This window comes from Stegostoma tigrinum, chromosome 46 (genome assembly GCF_030684315.1).
Source record: "Stegostoma tigrinum isolate sSteTig4 chromosome 46, sSteTig4.hap1, whole genome shotgun sequence".
Taxonomy (NCBI): domain Eukaryota; kingdom Metazoa; phylum Chordata; class Chondrichthyes; order Orectolobiformes; family Stegostomatidae; genus Stegostoma; species Stegostoma tigrinum.
Window position 1 is genome coordinate 6717468 of NC_081399.1, and position 20158 is coordinate 6737625.

The 20158-nt window shown below is 42.9% G+C and overlaps 1 protein-coding gene across 4 annotated transcripts in view; it reads left to right on the top strand.

Annotated features, from left to right (window-relative positions):
• Nucleotides 1-20158, top strand: part of LOC125449589 (membrane-spanning 4-domains subfamily A member 18-like) — a 69008-nt gene that overhangs the window by 10822 nt on the left and 38028 nt on the right. For 2 of the 4 annotated variants that reach the window (XR_007246936.2, XR_009443447.1), the window contains exons 4-6: nucleotides 1515-1571; nucleotides 14739-14809; nucleotides 15400-15513. Coding sequence is in view for 2 of the 4 variants with exons in the window: in XM_048525422.2 (XP_048381379.1) it covers nucleotides 1515-1571; nucleotides 15400-15513 (171 nt within the window). In the remaining 2 variants the exon portion in view is untranslated. The remainder of the gene's footprint in view (nucleotides 1-1514; nucleotides 1572-14738; nucleotides 14810-15399; nucleotides 15514-20158) is intronic. The other 2 variants (XM_048525422.2, XM_048525421.2) reach the window with 1 other exon arrangement.

A 20158-nucleotide genomic window follows, 5' to 3' on the forward strand; every position in this document is an offset into this window, starting at 1 on the left:
CCAGTGGACCCCTATGTGGTCAGTGTTGGGGCTCTTGTTTTGTGGTTTATATATGATTTCGATCTGACTATAGGACAGTGGATCTGTAAAAAACACCCCTCAGCCATTGCTGTCTGCTCTCTGCCGCTCATGCAGTTCTCTATCCAATGTGCCAAGTTTCCTTAGATCCCATGGACTCTTACCTTCACGACCACTCTTCCATGCGAGACCTTAACAAAAGCTTGCTGAAGTCCAAGTAGATGACATTGAATACATTGCTGTCATCTATACACCTGGTTACTTAGAATCCCTACAGTGTGGAAACAGGCCCCTCGGCCCAACAAGTCCAGGCCGAACCTCAGAGCATCCAGCCAGACCCATTCGTTATAACCCACTTAATCCACATATCCCTCAACACTGTGGGCAATTTAGCATGGACAGTCGGTATTGCTTGCACATCATTGGACCGTGGGAGGAAACCAGAGCACCCTGAGGAAACCCGTGCAGACACGGGGGGAGAATGTGCAAACACCACCCAGACAGTTGCCCGAGAGTGGAAGCAAACCCGAGTTTCTGGCGCTGTGAGGCCACAGTGCTAACCAATGAGCCACAGTGCTGCCAATAGATTTTACAATTTAATCATTAGACACTTAATTGAATTCAAATTCGACCATCTTCCAGGGTGGGATTTGAACCCAGGTCCCCAGAATATTACCTGGGTTTCTGGAATAGCAATCTAACAACAACACCACTATGCCATCACCTTCTCCTAATACCTGTTTGAAAAATTCAATCACGTTGCTCAGACATGTTCTTTGAAAAATTGTCAAGTTGGTCAGACCTGACCACCCCTTAATGAAACTATGCTGAGTGTTCTTGATTAACCCTGCTTCTCCAAGTGCAGATTAATTCTGTCCCTCAGAATTATCTCTGTAAATTGGATCAATATCTCTTTATTGTGTCACTCTAGATTGGATTAATATCTCTCTACTATGCCTCTTCAAAGTAGATCAGTGTCTCTGTATTTTATATCTCTAGATTAGATCAGTATATGCCTGTCGTGTTTCTCCAGGGTAGGTCATTGTCTCTGTATCATCTCTGTCTAGATTAGATCAGTACCTTTCTACTGTGTTACTCTAGATTGGATCAGACTGTTTCTTTGGTGTCTTCCTTTCTGTGGATTTGTTCAGAATCTTGGTGTTGTATCTCTGCAGATAGTACATGCATGTCTGTAAATACTCTCTAGATTACATAAATATCTCAATTGTGTGTCAAGATTTCGTCATTATCTCTCCATGATATTTCTCTAGGTTAGATTAGCGTTTCTCTGTTGGATATCTCTGGATGAGTTATGGTGTGTTTCTTGATCTGAATCGCTTCGTGAGAACAGAGTCTGCCTAAATTGTCACTTTAGATTTGGTTGAAATTACTCTACAGACCTTGCCACAAAGCTATCAAATATCCTGCTTTTATTAGATGAAATGCTGGAACTGCTTGTGCGTGCCAGATAACAACAATTTGTTTCTCTTTTGCAGTATGTGGTGGCGGGATCCTTGACAGTTCATTTAGTATATTCCAGACGTCCCGTAGGCGTAAGTATTTAATTAATATATGGTCTCTGCACTGAGATCTGAAACTTATGCTAATATAATCATCTGAGGAAAACCTTCACTAGGCTTGTGACACAGTGCTGGTGAAGGTATATCTTTGTATATTGCTACATAAACAATGATGACTATCTTCTGTTTCCAGGTCAGGCATACTTCTGTTCACTGATTAAGCTGTGTTAGATTTCCACTTCAAAACTTGATCGTAAAATTCAGGCTGACCCTACCATTGCAGTATGTATGGTTAGCATTATGCTGTTGGAGTAGTGTTGAGGGGATGTTGCTAAAAATAGATCATGGACAAGGAAATGGTATGAAACTCTGCTAACTGACTAGTTTGATTGATTTGGCTGTCCATGCCAGCCTCTCCATGAGGCTACATACACAGGTGAGAGTGAAATGGCAGCCTTCTTGGCCTGGATGGGCTTCTCTGCTGTCTGAGCCAGGGTGACTATACCTTGTAGAATATCAGCTGCTTTCTGCTGTCTCAGCTATCTCTGCTGTCAACAGCTGACTGAGAAATATCATGGGTGAAAATGTCATGGCAGAGGTATATGACATTGAACACTCTGAAGCCCCCTTTTTGCCTCTCTCAGTTATGGTCAAGCATGCACAGGGACCACAATTCCTTGTTAATATGATTGACATGGGAAAGAGAATGGAGCGAGGAGAGGGATTTGGACTTTACAAACATGAAACCCCAGAATCAACTGATTTTTCAGGTCGATGCTTGTGCATTTTTGGACATATGAACACCATCCTCCATGGCTACCTTTGACTCCCTCATGTTTACATTACACCATTAACCCTTTAGTGGCTATGCTACTGACTTAGCCCGTGGGAGGGAGGATGGCCAGAAAGGGATCCTTTGGCACTTTTCCTACCTCTCCTTGTAGTATGGGCTCTTTTGTCCTGTGGAAAAGCAGAAACGAAAGGTTCCTCACTCCACGAGAACAGGCAACAAAATGATGAACTGAAAATGCAAATAGGAATGAATAAATAATATCTGGTAGCCATTACAGAAATATCGCTGCAAAATGACATGAAATAAGACCTGACACTTGAAGGATACAGAACAATGAAGAAGGGCAGGAATGTAGATAAAGGTGAAGTGGTGGCTGTGTTAGTTAGTGATAATAAAACAGTAGAGAGGGATGACCTAAATTCAGAAAACCAAGAAGTAGAAACAATTAGGTTAGAAATGATAAAGAAAGGAAATCACTCATGGGAGTGGGGTACTGTCCAACTAACAGAAACCATGCAATATACAAAGGAATCGATAATGAGACCGTATCGGAAGGGCACAGTGATAATTTTATTTGTTATAATCTATGTATAGACTTGAAAAGTCATATGAGGCAAAGGTAGCCTAGATGACAGTTCATAGAATGTTTTCAGAATAGTTTCTTAGAACATGGCAGGCATTTTTAGGAATATTTTAGAGTACACAGAACAGATAAATTCCAACAAATGAGTAACATTCTGAGGGACAGACACAGCATCAGATGTTAACTAGAAATGTTAAACTATCAAACGTAAAGTGGACCCATTTAACAGTACAAAGACTAGTGGCAGGTGTGAAGATTATGTAGAATATAAAAAAAACAAGGATTGAACAAGAAGTAATAAAGACAGGAAAATAGAGTCCAAGATAAAGCTGACCAGAAATATGAAAACAATTAGTAAGTACTTCTGTAAGTATTTAAGGAAGAAAGACTTATCAGAATGAGCATTAGTCCTATAGAAAGTCAGAATACAGAAGTAATAACGCAAGGTAAGGAAACAGTTAATAGAATTGAATAGCTATTTTGTATCAGTCTTTGCTATTAAGGATACAAATAGCATTCCTGAGACAGAAATAAGACAGGAAATGAAAGGGTGGGAGCATCTCAGGAAATAGCCCCTGCTATTTACCATAGTTATCAATGATTTGAAAGAAGGAATCGAATGTAACATTTCCACAATTGCTGATGTTAGAAAATTAGGAGGAATTGAGAGCGGTGAGGGGGGGGGGAGCAAAGAGGCTTCAGGTGATTTAGTCAGGATGAGTGAGTAGACATCCATGACTCATCACTGTAATGTGGATAACTGAGAAATAATCCACTTTGGTAAGAAAAACACTAGTGGAGCATTTTTTAAATGGTGATAGATTGGGAAATGTGTTGTTTCACACCAGTCACTGAAAGCAGGCAAACAGGTGCAGCAAGCAGACAAAAAGGCAACTGATGTGTTCACCTTTATTGCAAAAGGATTTGAGTACAGCAGCAGGGATGTCTTGCAACTGTACAGGACCTTGGTGAGATCATACCTGGATGGTTGTGTGCAATTTTTGTCTTATTAGCTAAGAATGAAAATGTACCTGCCGTGGACAGTGTAGAAAAGGTTAACCAGGCTCAATCCTAGAATAGGAGAGATTATGTCGATGGCACCCGCATTGATTGTGGCTTAGAAAAATGAGAGGGGATGCCATTGAAATATACAGGATTCTGACAAGGCTAACCAGATTGTTGATTTCCTTAGGATATAGGATAGGTCATTTTGGAGAAGAAGACAAATTTCTTCATTTAGAGAGTGGTGAACCTGTGGAATTCTCCAATGCATAATGCTGCGAATGTCAAATCACAGATGAATTCCAGAAAGAAATAAACAGATTTCTAGAAACTAAAGATATCAAGGGGCATGGGGAAAGAGCATTGACGTAAAGGATCAGCTATGATTTTCCTGAAAGGCAGAGCAGGATTAATGGACCAAATGGCCTACTTCTGCCTGTTTTCTATGTAACACACATCCGATCCTAATCAGAACTGTGTCCCTGCTCCTTCATTGTTGGAAATCCTAGAACTTGCCCTGCCTAATAGCACTGTGGGCTGCAGTGGTTTGGGAAAGCAACTCACCACCACCTTCTTAAGGGACAATTAGGAATGGGAAGCAAATGCTGACTTCACCAATGATGTTCATTAGACCATAAGATAGGAGCAGAATTGGGCTATGTTCCCCGTTGAATCTGCTCCACAATTTGATCACAGCTGATGAGTTTCTGAACCCCATTTTCCTCAACCCCATCTTCTACCACTAACCCTTGATCTCCTTACTAATCAAAAACCTATCTATCTCTGTCTGACATACACTCAATGACTTGGCTTCTACAGCCACTGCAGCAATAAGTTCCACAGATTCACCACCCTCTGGCTTAAGAAATTCCTTCTCATCTCAGGCCTAACGGGTTGCCCCTTCACTCTAGGCTGTGCCCTCGGGCTCTAGCCTGTCCAACTAGTGGAAAAATCTTTTCTGCTGTATCAGACCACACCATACCCTGTAGGTTTCAATCAGTTCCCTCCTCATCCTTCTAAACTCCATCAAGTACAGAGCCGGAGTCCTCATCTGCTCATCATACAAAAGCCATTCATCCACAGTATCATTCTTGAAAAATTTGCTCTGGGCACCCTCTGAAGCCAGCACATCCTTCCTCAGATATTGGGCCCAAAACTGCCACAATGTTCCAAATACGATCTGACCAGGCCCTATACAGCCTCAGCAGTACAGCTCTGGTCTTGTACTCCAGTTGTCTTGAAATGACTTTTTAACGTTGCACTTGCCTTCTTAACTGCCAAATGAACTTGTATGTTAATTCTGAAAGAATCTTGAACTGGAGCTCCCCAGTCCCTTTGTGCTTCAGATTTCCATAGCCTTTCCTCTTTTAGATAATAGCCCAAGCCTCTATTATTCCTTTCAAAGTGCATAACTTCACACTTTCCCACATTATATTCAATTTATCATCTCTTTACGCACGCTGGTAGCCTGCCCAAGCCCTTTGCAGCTTCCTTGCTTCCTGAACATTACATGTGCCTCCACATATCTTGTGTTATCTATGAATTTAGCAGCCATGTTTAGCAACAATTCCTTCACCCAGATTATTACTGTACAATGTGAATAGTTGTGGTCCCAATTCTGACCCTGCAGAACTCCGTTAGTCACCAGCTGCCATCAAGACCCCTTTAACCCCACTATCTGCCTTCTGTCAGTCAACCAATCCTCTATCTATGCTAGTACCTTGGCCCTAACACCATGGGCACTTACCTTACTGAGCAGCCTACTTTGTCAAATGCCTTCACGTGGGCTGGCTGTCTAACTTGTTTGTTACTACCTCAGAAAATTCTAACAGATTTGTCAGGCATGACCTCTCCTTCACAAAGCCATGCTGACTCAGCCTTATTTTACCATGAACCTCCAAGCACTCTGCAATCTCATCCTCCATAGTGGAGTCTAAAATCTTAACAATGACCCAGGTTAGGGTAACCAGCCTATAGCTTCCAGTCTTCTGCCTCCCTCCCACCCTTCTTAAACAGTGTTACATTTTCCAGTCCTCTGGGACCTACCCTGACTCCAGTGATTCCTGAAAGAGCATCACCAATTCCTCTACCATCTCCTCTGGTATCCCCTTCAGAGAGGGGTGTAGTTCAGCTGATCTGGGTGATTTATCTACCTTCAGATCTTTCAGCTTCTCCAGTACCTTCTCCGTGGTGATGGACAGTGCACTCATCTTTGCCCCTGACTGTCTTGAGATTTAGGTATACTGCTGGTATCTTTTACTGTGAAAACTGTTGCCATTTCTTTGCTCCCCATTACCATTCTCCAGCCTCATTTTCCAGTGGCCCAATGTCCATTCTTGTCTCTCTCTTTTACATATCAGAAAAAATTTAGCAATCTTCTTTTATATCACCAGCTAGCTTACTGTCATTGTTCATGTTCTCCTCTTTTATTGCTTTTTTTTAGTTATCCTCTGCTGGATTTTAAAGGCTTCCCACTAATTTTCACCATATTTTAAGCTTTTCTTTTGCTATCGCTGACTTCCTTTGTTAGCCACATTGCCTAATCCTTCTCTTAGTATGTTTCTTCTTCCTTGGGATGAGTTTCTACTGTGCCTCCTGAATTACCCCCAGAAACTCCTGTTCCACTGTCATCTATGCTACGTTCCCCTTCCAATCAACTCTGGCCAGCTCTTCCCTCATGTTTTTATGGTTAGCTTTATACAAGTATACTACCCGTTACATCTGATTCCGTCTTCTCCCTCTCAAATTGCAGGATGAAGTCTATAATTTTATATAACAAAGTGTGGAGCTGGATGAACACAGCAGGCCAAGCAGCATCTCAGGAGCACAAAAGCTAACATTTCGGGCCTAGACTCTTCATCAGAGAGGGGCTACCCTCTCTGAGGAAGGATCTAGGCCTGAAACATCAGCTTTTGTGCTCCTGAGATGCTGCTTGGCCTGCTGTGTTCATCCAGCTCCACACTTTGTTATCTTGGATTCTCCAGCATCTGCAGTTCCCATTATCACTCTATAATTTTATGGCCACTTTCCCCCAGGATGTCCTTTTCCTTAAACTCCCAAATCAAACTTGCCTCATTACACATCACTAGTACAGTGTTGCCTTTTTCCCATTGGGCTCTACCATCCACCACAAGCTGCTCCAAAAAAAACGTCATACACATTCCACAAATTCCTTTTCTTGAGATCTGCCACTGACCTGATTTCCCCAGTCCACCTGCATATTGAAGTACCCCATGATTATTGTAATAAGCATTTTTTGATATCCCTTTTCTATCTCCTGATTTATTTTCTGCCCCACATCCTGACTACTCCCAGGAGGCCTACACACTACTCCCATCAGGGCCTTCATTCCTTTGTGGTTCATCAACTCTACCCACATAGGTTCTATGCCCTACTACTCTATATCATTACTTGCTATTGATTTAATTTCATTTATTAACAAGGCAACCCCACCTCTTATCCTATCTGCCTTTTCTTTTAATAGGATGTGTAATTGTGGATATTTAATTCCCAGACCTGATCCCCTTGCAGCCATGTCTCTGTGATACCTACAGTATTGTACCTGCCAATTTCAATCTGCGCTACAAGCTAATTTACCTTGGATCGTGTCCTGTACACGTTTAAGTATAAGGCCTCCTGCCCTCCTTCTCATAGTTGTTCCCTTATCTGCTTTCCCTGAAGTTAAATTTTTGCCCCTTTCCATACACTCTGTTCTATTACTTGTTATGGAAATTTTAATAACCTTTGCTGAGCCCTTTCCCCCTTTAATCGTTTGCATGCAACTGAATCCATGCCCCCTCCAATCTGTTTAGTTTATAGCCCCACCCATAGTCCTCGTAATGTGAATCCCATATAAGTACACTACTGAGTATTTTGAAATATCTATCACTTTGTCTCTTCATCTCTCCACTAGTCTACTATGCCAGTTCACTTGGCCATTTTAGCTTTCATGCCCACATTGTTATTTAGGTTTAAAATATCGGTTTCAGACCTGTTCTTCTCTCTTTCAAACTGCATATGAAATGCAATCATTTGTGTTTGTTGCCTTCGCTGTGAGGCAATTTGTTAATCCTATCACATTACACAATATCAAATCTAATATAATGTGCTAACCATTCCAATCCGAAACGTGCTCTTCTAAAAAACTGCCTCAAAAGCTTTCAATGATCTCCTCTTTGGGCTACTTTTTCCAGTTTACATGTGGATTAAACTCACCCATAATTATTGCCAGCCCTTTTTCACAAGCGTCTAATGTTTCCTCTTATGTATTTTGCCCAACATTGGGGGTACTGCTAGGAATTGTAGATCACTTCCATCAGTTATTTCTTACCCATATTATTCCTCATTTCTGCCCAAACCTACATTCTGATATCCTGAATGAAGGACGTCTCTAACTATTGCACAAATGCCTTCTGCATAACAGTGCTACGCCTCCATCTTTGCTTGGCTTGTCTTCCTACTCTTCTTGAATGTCATGACTTTCAATTTTCAGAACCCAATCCTTCTCATCCTGTAGCCACATAACCGTAATATCTATCATGTCTTATTTGTTTACTTTAATGCGCACTATCAGTTTTTGTATTTAATGAATGCTTTGTGCATCCAAATACAGAGCCATACTTTGGTCTTTTTTGTTACCTTTGCAACACCTAGTCTTGGTTGCTGGTATTTTCCTAGTTGTTTCTTTTCTGTCTGCTCTTGCCCCTTCCTGCTATTCTCTGACCCTCATTTCCTATCTTACTGTTTGTCTCTCTTACCTCATTTCTACTCTTTGCGATATCACACCATTGCTTCCGCTGTTTAGTTAAAACCCTCTTTGCTCCCCTAGCAAGAAGACTGGTCTCAACACAGCTCACATGTAGACTGTCACCATGGTAAAGCTTCACTTCCCCTTCACTACTGGTATCATGTCATTTTCTTTGTTTAGAGTTAAGACACTAATTTTGTGACTATTTCGCTATGAAAATATAAAATTCTTCATGTAATGGTCACTCTTTCCTAAGGGATCCGCATGAGATTATAAATTAACCCATTCTCATTGCACAGTACCAAATGTTGGATACATTGTTCTTTAATTAGTTCCTTATTGAACTTGTCTTAAAAGAAACTCATGTACACCGTCCAGGGTTCAGCCTCTACAGTATTGTTGCCAAGGTGGATTTCCCAGTCTGCATGTGGATTCAAGTCCCTTGCAATTACAATAGCACCGTATTGCATGCATCTCTAATTTCCTCTTTAACGCCGTCCTCTACCATACCACTACTGTTTTGAGATTTACAGATGCTGCCCACCAATGAATACAAAATATTGTAGATGCTGGAAATTATGAAACAAACTCAGAAAATGCTAGAGAAACTCAGCAGGTCTGGCAGCATCCATGAAAAAAGAAACAGGATTTATGCTTTGAATTCCAGGTGACTGTACTTCATTACAAAAGAGCCATTCTGAAGAGTCATACCGGACCCAAAACATTAATTCCTTTTCTCTCCCCTCAAATGCTGCCAGACCTGAGTTTTTCCAGTATTTTCTTTGTCAGATAATGCTTTTTGCTCCTTTGTAGATTCTCAGCTCCATTCAAACTGTTCCTACATCTTCGTTATAAGAACACAGAACTTTCTGGGGCTCATTCTGGGGAAGGTGGGACCTCTACAAACAGGACGGTCTCCACTTGAATCAGAGGGGCACTAATATCCTGGGTGGGAAATTCGCTATTGCTATTCAGGTGGATTTAAACTAGCTCAGAAGGGGGATGGGAAACTGAGGTGTAGTCCTAGTACACAGGAGGATGAGCGTAAGGAGGACATGGTCAGGACCTTACTGTCACAGGAGTGTGCTGGCAGACAGCAAGCTGGATTGAAGTGTGTCTACTTTAATGCCAGGAGTATCCGGAATAAGGTAGGTGAGCTTGCAGCTTGGATAGGTACCTGGGACTTCGATGTTGTGGCCATTTCGGAGACATGGATAGACCAGGATCAGGAATGGATGTTGCAGGTTCCAGGGTTTAGATCTTTCATTAAGGTCAGAGAAGGTGGTAAAAGAGGGGGAGGTGTGGCTTTGTTGGTCAAGGACAGTATAACGGCAGCTGAAAAAACCTTTGAGGACTCGTCCACTGAGGTGGTATGGGCTGAGGTTGCCGAGGAAGGTTTGTCGACTGAGTCAGTATGGGTAGAAGGTTAGGAACAGCAAGGGAGCAGTCACCTCACTGAGGGTTTTCTACAGACCCCCAAATAGCAGTAGGGAGATCGAAGAACTCATTGGCCGGCAGATTGTTGAAAAGTGCAAACGTAGCAGGGTTGTTGTTATGGGTGACTTCAACTTTCCCAACATAGATTGGAACCTCCATAGTGCAGATGGTTTGAATGGAGCCGTTTTTGTCCGGTGTGTTCAGGAGGGTTTCCTTACTCAGTATGTGGACAGGCCGACGAGGGGGGAGGACATTTTGGATTTGGTGCTCGGCAATGAGCCAGGACAGGTGTCAGATCTCGTGGTGGGAGAACACTTTGGCGACAGTGACCACAACAGCCTCACATTTACCATAGCCATGGAAAGGGAAAGGAGCAGTTACCAGGGGAAGATATTTAACTGGGGTAAAGGAAACTATGATACTATCAGACAGGAGTTGGGAAGTACAGATTGGGATCAATTGTTCCACAGAAAGGGCACAGCAGACATGTGGAGGCTGTTTAAGGAGCAGTTGTTGTGAGTGATGTATAAATTTGTTCCTCTGAGACAGGTAAGAAGGGGTAAGATTAAGAAGCCTTGGATGACGGGTACAGAGGTGCTTCTTGTCAAAGAGAAAATGGCAGCGTACATAAGGTGGAGGAAGCAAGGGTCTAGCACAGCTTTAGAGTATTATAGGCTTGCTCGGAAGGACCTCAAAAGTGGACTGAGGAGAGCCAGGAGGGGGCACGAGAAAGGCTTGGCAGGAAGGATTAGGGAGAACCCGAAGGCATTTTACTCATACGAGAGGAATAAGAGAATGATCAGGGAGACGGTAGGGCCGATCAGGGATAGCATAGGGAACTTGCGCATGGTGTCTGAGCAGATAGAGGAAGCCCTAAATGAGTTTTTTGCTTCAGTTTTCACTAAGGAAAGGGACCTTGTTGTGAATGAGAACTTTGAGGAGCAGGAAAACAGGCTTGAACAGATCAAGATTGAGGAAGTTGATGTGCTGGAAATTTTGGCAAACATTAAGATCGATAAGTCCCCAGGGCCAGACCAGATTTATCCTAGGTTGCTCCGGGAAGCGAGAAAGGAGGTTGCTAAGCCGCTGGCAAAGATCTTTGCTTCCTCACTCTCCACGGGAGTCGTACCAGAAGATTGGAGGGAGGCAAATGTTGTTCCTCTTTTCAAGAAAGGGAACAGGGAAATCCCTGGAAATTACAGACCAGTCAGTCTTATGTCTGTGGTCAGCAAGGTTTTGGAAAGAATTCTGAGGGATAGGATTTATGACTATTTGGAAAAGCATGGCGTGTTAAAGGGAGTCAGCATGGCTTTGTGAGGGGCAGGTAATGCCTTACAAATCTTATTGAGTTCTTTGAGGAAGTCACGAGACAGGTTGACGAGGGTCAAGCAGTGGATGTGGTGTACATGGACTTCAGCAAGGCATTTGATAAGGTTCCCCACGGCAGGCTCATTCATAAAGTCAGGAGGTATGGAATACAGGGTGGTTTGGCTGTCTGGATTCAGAATTGGTTGGCTGACAGGAGGCAGAGAGTGGTTGTAGATGATAAGTATTCCGCCTGGAGGTCAGTGCTGAGTGGTGTCCCGCAGGGCTCTGTTCTTGGGCCTCTGCTCTTTGTAGTTTTTATAAATGACTTGGATGAGGAGGTTGAGGGGTGGGTTAGTACGTTTGCTGATGACACAAAGGTTGGAGGTGCCGTTGATAGTATCGAGGGCTGTTGCAGGCTTCAGCGAGACATTGACAGAATGCAGAGCTGGTCTGAGAAATGGCAGATGGAGTTCAACCTGGATAAATGTGAAGTAGTGCATTTTGGAAGGTCGAACTTAAATGCTGAAGATAGGATTAAAGGCAGGATTCTCGGCAGTGTGGAGGAACAGCGGGATCTTGGTGTTCAAGTGCATAGCTCCCTCAAAGTTGCCACCCAGGTGGATAAGGTTGTTAAGAAAGCATATGGTGTTTTGGCTTTCATTAACAGGGGGACGAGTTTAAGAGCCGCGAGGTTATGCTGCAGCTCTACAAAACCCTGGTGAGACCACACTTGGAATATTGTGTCCAGTTCTGGTCGCCCTATTATAGGAAAGATGTGGAGGCTTTGGAGAGGGTGCAAAGAAGGTTTACCAGGATGCTGCCTGGATTGGAGGGCTTGTCTTACGAGGAGAGGTTGACTGAGCTCGGACTTTTCTCTCTGGAGAGAAGGAGGAAGAGAGGTGACCTGATCGAGGTGTACAAGGTGATGAGAGGCATGGATAAAGTCGATAGCCAGAGACTTTTCCCCAGGGCAGGATTGACTGCCACGAGGGGTCATAGTTTTAAGGTGTTAGGAGGAAGGTATAGAGGAGACGTCAGAGGGAGGTTCTTCACCCAGAGAGTTGTGAGTGCATGGAATAGTTTACCAGTGGTAGTCGTGGAAGCGGAGTCATTAGTGACATTTAAGCGACTGCTGGACATGCACATGGACAGCAGTGAATTAAGGGGAATGTAGATTAGGTTATTTTATTTTTGGATTAGGAATAATCCATGGCACAATATCGTGGGCCGAAGGGCCTGTACTGTGCTGTACTTTTCTATGTTCTATGTTCTATGTTCTAGAACAGTACAGCGCAGGAACAGGCCCTTCGGCTCACCTCGTCTGTGCTGACTGTCATGCTATTCTAAACTAACCCCATCTGCTTGCAAATGGTCCATATCACTCTGTTCCCTGCCTGTTCATGTATCTGTCTAAAAGCCTCTTAAACGTTCCTGATATCTGCTTCTACCACCTTTCCTGGCAGCACATTCCAGGCACCTACTACCCTCTATATAAAAAAAAATTCCTCTCACATCTCCTTTAATCTTTCCCCAACGCACCTTAAACCTATGCCCCCTAGTATTTGACATTTCCACACTGGGCAAGAGACTCTGACTATCTACCCTATCCACACGTTTTATAATTTTATATACTACTATCAGGTCGCTCCTCAGCCTCCAACACGCTTGCAAAAGCAATCTAAATTTGCCCAACCTCTCCTTATATCTAATACATGCCAATCCGCGCATCATCCTGGTAATCTTATTCTGCACCCTCTCCAAAGCCTCCACATCTTTCCTAGAGCTGTACACAGTACTCCAAGGTGGCCTGACCAAAGACTTATATAATTGCAACATGGCCTGCTAACTTCTACACTCAGTACCTGGAAGAATGAAGGGGAGCATGCCTTCTCTACCACCTTACCCACTTTCAGGGAGCTGTGGACTTGCACCCCTCTGTACATCAATGCTCCAAAGGGTCCAGCCATTTACTACATACTTTTCTCTTGCATTTGACCTCCCAAAATTCAACATCTCACACTGTCCAGATTAAACTCCATCTGCTGTTTCTGTGCCCAACTTTGTAGGTGTCTGTACCCTGCTGCATTCTTTGAAATCCTTCTCCACTTGCCACAACTCAATCAATTTTTGTGCCACCTGCAAACATAGTAATCAGATCACCAACATTTTCGTCCAAATCGTTTATATGCATACAACTACAAACAACAGAGGTCCCAGCTCTGATCCTTATGGAACATCACTGATCACAGACGTCCAGTCAGAAAAATACCCTCCTCTGTCTTCTGTGACCAAGCTAATTTTGTATCCTTCTTGCCAACTGACCATGGATTCCATATGGCCCATGAGGAGCCTTGTCAAATGCCAATATCTTTTCTCACAAACCTTTCACCATAGGCATTGAGTGCATGTGACAATAAAGGCTATTCTGTTCTATTCTGGATTCATCCTTTACTAACGATGCCCCCCCCACCTTGTCCTTCCTGAATATTGAAAACTGTTAGATAGTCAGTCTCCAACATTGGTGATCTTGTAGCCATATTTCCAACCATAATCAAATTGTACCTATTTACACCTATTGGCACTGTTAATTCATCTGTTGTAGGACTTAGAGGGGAACTTGCAAGTGATGGTGCTCCCTTGCATTTGCTGTCCTTGTGAGTTTGGAATGTACTATTGAAGGAATGCTGTTGGGTTGCTGCAGTGCATTCTGTAGATGGTACACACTGCTACCATTGCACCAACGGTGATGGAGAAACTGCAGTATGATCTTAATGCCACACAGATGCTGGCCTCTCCCAACTGAGCAGCTACATGCTTATATATATACACAGTTGCCTTTTCTTTTGTCCATTTACGGGAGAAGGGCATCACTGGTGAGGCCATTTATTGCTGGGGTTGTTACGAGTCATCCATGTTGCTGTGGGCCTGGAGTCACTGTAGGCCAGAGCAGGTGAGAATAGCAGTTTCCTTCCCTAAATGACGTTAGTGAACAGTTTTTCCCATCAATCAACAATGGTTTCATGGTTATCATTAGAATCTCAATTCCAGATTTATGTTGCATTCAAATTCCACCATCTTCCATGGCAGGATTCAAACCTGGGTCCCCAGAGCATCACCTGGGTCTGTGGATTAACCATCCAGTGATGATACTACTTGGTCATCGCTTCCCTTAGGCTGAGCCCTAAGGTAATAGAGATACGGTACTTATCCTTGCAGGATAGAGAAGATCCTTGACATGTTTGCAGAATTGCAACTAGGGTTCTGCAGATTACCCCCAGCCCTCCCCATGGTTTACAACTTCTGCGAATCCTTCCCAATTTTCTTGCTTAGGTGCAGAGGTTTCCTTGGAAAGAAGATCTGCATAGCATGGAGGAAAATGTGATAGAAGTCGCAACTGAACTGTGAGTCCACTTGAGATCTTCTGTCTGCTATGCTGGCAAGTATCTTTTACCTCAGGCTCAGGCTGTTTATTCTTTTGGGGACCATGGTGGACCACTAGCAGTGGCAGGTCAGAAATATTGTCTAGAAATCTTAAATTGATCATGTAAAGCTAGTTACTTAATAGTAGGAGGACTGAGGCAGTGTACAGGTGGTGGACAACCTTATACGGTGCTGCCATTACGTTCAACCACTTCTGGTAAACAATATAACGAATGACTCAGACCCTACATCAGTCCAGTGAATGACTGGTCACACAGTGGTTCTTCCAAGAACAGGGATTGGAGTGTGTCCCTGTCTGCTGGTTCTAGTAAGATCCTGGTCAATGTTCCATTAAAGGTGCTGATTGCACATCAATTGGCCATATTTAAATGGTGTGTATTGCTGTTGACTTTGCATTTACCTAGCATGCCAGAAAGGAAGAGCACAGAAAGTGGCCCATCACAGAGGGCTTGTAAACTCTAAAAAGATTCTGTAAAGAACAAGAAACTTATTTATATCCTCAGTTATGGATCTTGGTCCCCTGTTTATTCAGTTTTCCTTCCTTTTTCAGAGATGGGCAATATTCATGATCCACCTGATCACTGCAAATTTTGCAGTAGCAGGATGTGTGATATTTAATCTCTCACTCTTTTACTTGCCAACAACGCCATTCAACTTTTTTATGGTAAGTACTTCGTCTTATTGTCAAATTGTATATCACTTGCTGTGTCAGTGTGTTTTAATAGTTAAAGATAGTGATAGTTGGTATGTAGGTATTGTATCAGTGTGTATGTTTACAGACTAACTGTAATGATCATCAAATGTGTTTACAGAGCATGATGAAGGGTGTTTAATTGTTATAGAAAATTAGAAACAGGAGTAAGTTATTTGGCTGCTCGAGCTGGTTCTGACATTCAGTAAGATCACAGCTGATCTGGAGCCTAACTCCATTTACCTGCCTATTCTGGCTTGAAAGTTGAGCAAACTAACTCATTCTGCTGAGGTAACTTGTACACTAAACTGGCTTCTCAAATCAACATTGGTCTCTTCTGAACTGAACTGAAAACAAAGCTAATTTCAGCAGAAAGGTCTAGGCCCGAAACGTCAGCCTTCCTGCTCCTCTGTTGCTGTTTGGCCTGCTGTGTTCATCCAGCTCTATACCTTGTTATCTCTAATGCTCCTATGTGTTTACTTGCTCAGTGTAACATGCAGTTTCAACATGTGAAAAGCTGAAGTGTCGCACTGCAGCAGCTTCTCCACCACTGACATCAGACTCACTAGTCTATTATTCTCTGTTTTCTCTGTACCCCCTATTTAAATAGTGGGGTTACATTAGCTACCCTCAATCTGCAGGGACTACTCCAGTCTCTAAAGAATCTTGGAAGATGACCACCAATGTATTCTCTGTTTCTGGGGCCACTTCCTTGTGTGCTCTGGGATGTAGGTTATCCAGGCCCTGGGGATTTATCAGCCCTCAGTCCCATCAGTTTCTCCAGCATAATTTCCCTGCTAATTCAGACAATGCTTCGGTTCCTCTTTCTCACTACACCCTGTGTTTCCCCACATTTCTAGCACATACTTGTGTCCTCCTTTATGAAGACACAAACAAAGTATGAATTTAATTTGTCAGCCATTTCTTTGTTCCATATTATTAACTTCCCTGTTTCTAATGAGAGGCATAGACAGACCGGATAGTCAGAGACATTTTCCCAGGGCAGAAATGACTGTTATAAGGGGGCATAATTTTAAGGTGATTGGAGGAAGGTAAAGGGGAGATGTCTTCACGCAGACAGTGGTAGGTGTGTGGAATGCACTGCTGGCAGTGGTAGTGCAGCCAGATATTTTAGAAATTCTTAAGCGACTCTTGGATAGACACATGGAGGATAGTAAAATGTAGGGTATGCGGGGTAGATTGATCTTAGTACGGTAATAAGTTGGCACAACATCGTGGGCCGAAGGGCCTGTACTGTGCTGTACTGTTCAATGTTCTATGACCGTAAAGAACCTACATTAGTTTTTTGCCAATCTCTTTCTCTTTACATGCCCACAGAAACTTCTACAGTCAGTTCTTGTGTTCCCCACTTTCTTCCTCATACTCCATTTTCTCCTTCTTAATTATTCTCAGTCCTTCTTCTTTGCTGACTTCTAAACTGTTTCAAATCCTCGAGTATATTGCCTTTTGTTGCCAATTTGTGTACATCTTACTTGCGTCTAATACTATCTCTAGCTTTCCTCACAAGTCATGGTTTGGCCATTGTTATCTTTACGCTCTTGTGCCAGCCAAGAAAAAAAACAATTTTTGTAGTTCGCTGATTCGGTCTTTGAAAGTTTGTCATTACCTATCCACGATTCTTCCTTTCAATAACATTTCCTAGTCCATTGTAGCCAACTAATATGTCATACCATCATTGTTTTCTTCAATAAGATTCAGTCTCTAGTCTCAGAATACTACCTCATCTTGATGAAGAATTCTATTGTATTATGACCACTCATCCCCAAGAGGTCTCTCACAGATACATTGCCAAGTATTCCTTTCTCACAATACCCAATCTCAGATGGTCTGTTCTCTAGTTGGTTCCTCAATATATTGGCCAGATGGCCATTTCATATACAGTCCAGGAATTCCTCTTTTACGGTATTGTGATTAATTTGAATCACCCAATCTGTATGCAGATTGACATCACCCATAATTACAGATGTTCCAAAACTGCATGCATCTCTGATTTCCTGTTTAATGACATTCCTAACATCACCATGAAAGTTTGGTGGTCTTTATACCATACCCACTAAGGTTTTGACCCTTGGTATTTATCAATTCTGTCCACATAGATTCTACAATGTCTGAGCTAGTATCTTTGCTCAACATTGTAATTGTATACTCTTTGGCCAGTAATGCACTTCAACGCTTTTGATATTTTGACCTTTATTCCTTATACCCCTGGATGTTTATTTCTCACCCTTGTCACACTGTAACCATGTCTCCATAATCCCAACTACACCACACCTGTTCTTCAGATCTTTTCTGTGCTGTTTTTCAGCATGTGAGTAGGCTTCCACAAGCTGGATAAACTCCTGGATTCCAGAAGGTGTTAAGATGTAGGAGCAGAGTTAGGCCAATTGGCCTATCATGTCTGCACTACCATTCAATCATGGCAGATATGTTTCTCAACTCCATTCTTCCACCTTCTCCCTGTAATCCTTGATCCTCTTACTAATCAAGAATCTATCTTTCTCTGTCTTAAGTGCATTCAATGACATGGCCTCCACAGCCTTCTGCAGCATTAAGTTCCACAGATTCACCACCCTCTGGCAGAAGAAATTCCTCCTCATTTCAGTTCTAAAGGGTCATTCTGAGGCTGTGCCCTGGGGTTCTAGTATCTTCTATTAGTGGAACAGCTTCCCAACGTCTGCTGTATCCAGAACTGTCAGCATTCTGTAAGTTTCAATGAGATCCCCTCTCATCCTTCTAAACTCTTGTCAAGTATAGATTCAGAGGCCATAATCACTCCTTATATGACAAGCCCTTCATTCCTGGGATTATTCTTGTGAACCTCCTCTGGACCCATTCCAAGGCTAGCACGGCATTTGTTAGATATGAGACCAGAACTGCTGACAATATTGCAAATGTGATCTGATCAGAACACCATTCAGCCTCAGCAGTACACTCCTGCCTTCTCAAAATGAATGCTCCAATGCATTTTCCTTCCTAATTGACTGCTGAACCTGCATGTTAACCTTAAGAAAATCCCAAACTAGTACTCCTGAATGCCTTTGTGTTTCAGATCTCTCAATCCTTTGCCCATTTAGAAAATAGTTCACACCTCTATTCTTCCTCCCAAAGTGTACAATCTAATCATTTTCCATATTGTATTTCATCTACCACTTCTTTGCCAATTCTCATGGCCTGTCGAAAACCTTTTGCAGCCTCCTCAACACTAATTGTCCCTCAATCTATTTTTGTGTCATCTGAAAACTTAGCAACAATGTCCTTAGTTCCTTCGTCCAGACTGTTAATATATATTGTGAATAGTTATGGTCCCAGTTCTGATCCCTGTGGACCTCCTGTAGTCACTGGCTGCCATCCTGAAAAAAGACTCCATTATCCCCACTCTCTGCCTTCTGCCAGTCAACCAATCCTCTATGCATGCCAGTACCTTGCTCCTGACACCATGGGCTCTCATTTTATTTAGCAGCCTCTTGTGCAGCACCTTGTCAAAGGCCTCCCAGAAATCCAAATAAGTCACATCCACTATCTGTCCTTCTGCTAACTTGCTCTCTACCTCCTCAAAAAATCCTAACAGATTTGTCAGGCACGCCACCCCTTGATAGAGCCGTGCCGATTCAGCTGTATTTTACCATACAATTCTAAGTACTCCACAGCCTCATTCTTAATAATGGACTCTAAAGTATTAACAATAACTGAGGCATCAACACCAGTTTGAATGACTTCTTATAACTCAATGTTACTAAACAAAATTGGGGCAGTTATCAGCACAAATTTCAAGTTGTCAAAAAATTGTGACATTCTTGTGTCCATTTAAATTTTCTGCCTTTTTTTAATAAATTTGTCAAAGCAGCCATTCCAGTGCTATATGGATGCAATAGAGAGGTTGGATGAAGTGCAGGTGAATCTCTGCCGGACCTGGAAGGATTGTTGAGATATCATCCTATTTTAGGGACCATAATTTCCCCTCCTCTGTAATTAAGGATGCCCTGAACTGCATCTCCTCCATTTTTGCACGTCTATCCTCAAAACCCCTCTCCCATCCTCAATAAGTTTGGAGACCCCTTAGTCCACCACCCACCAATCTCCGGATCCAAAACATCATCCTCTGACATTTCCGTCACCTACAACCAGACCCCACCACAAAAAAAATCCCTCTCTTGTCCGCTTTCTGCAGGGACCATTCATTCCATGACTCCCTCGTCAGCTCTACACTCCCCACCAATTCCTCCATCACACCTGGTACCTACCACTGCAACTGCAAGAGGTACGACACCAGCCCACACAGGTCCCCTCTCACCTCTGTCCAATGTCCAAAGCACTCCTTCCAGATCTGGCAGAGATTCATGTGCACTTGATCCAACCATATCTTTTGCATCAGTTGCTGCTGATGTCGCCTTCTGTATTTCGGGGAGACTAGATGCAGAATCAGGGACCATTTCTCAGAGCATCTGCACTCTACACAACAATCAATCCAACCTTCCGGTTACCATCCATTTTAATTCCCCCTCCCGCTCCCCTGTCCATCCTTGGCCCCCTCCACTGTCAGAGGCCAAACATAAACTGGAGGAACAATACCTGATATTTCCTCTTGGAAGCTTACAGC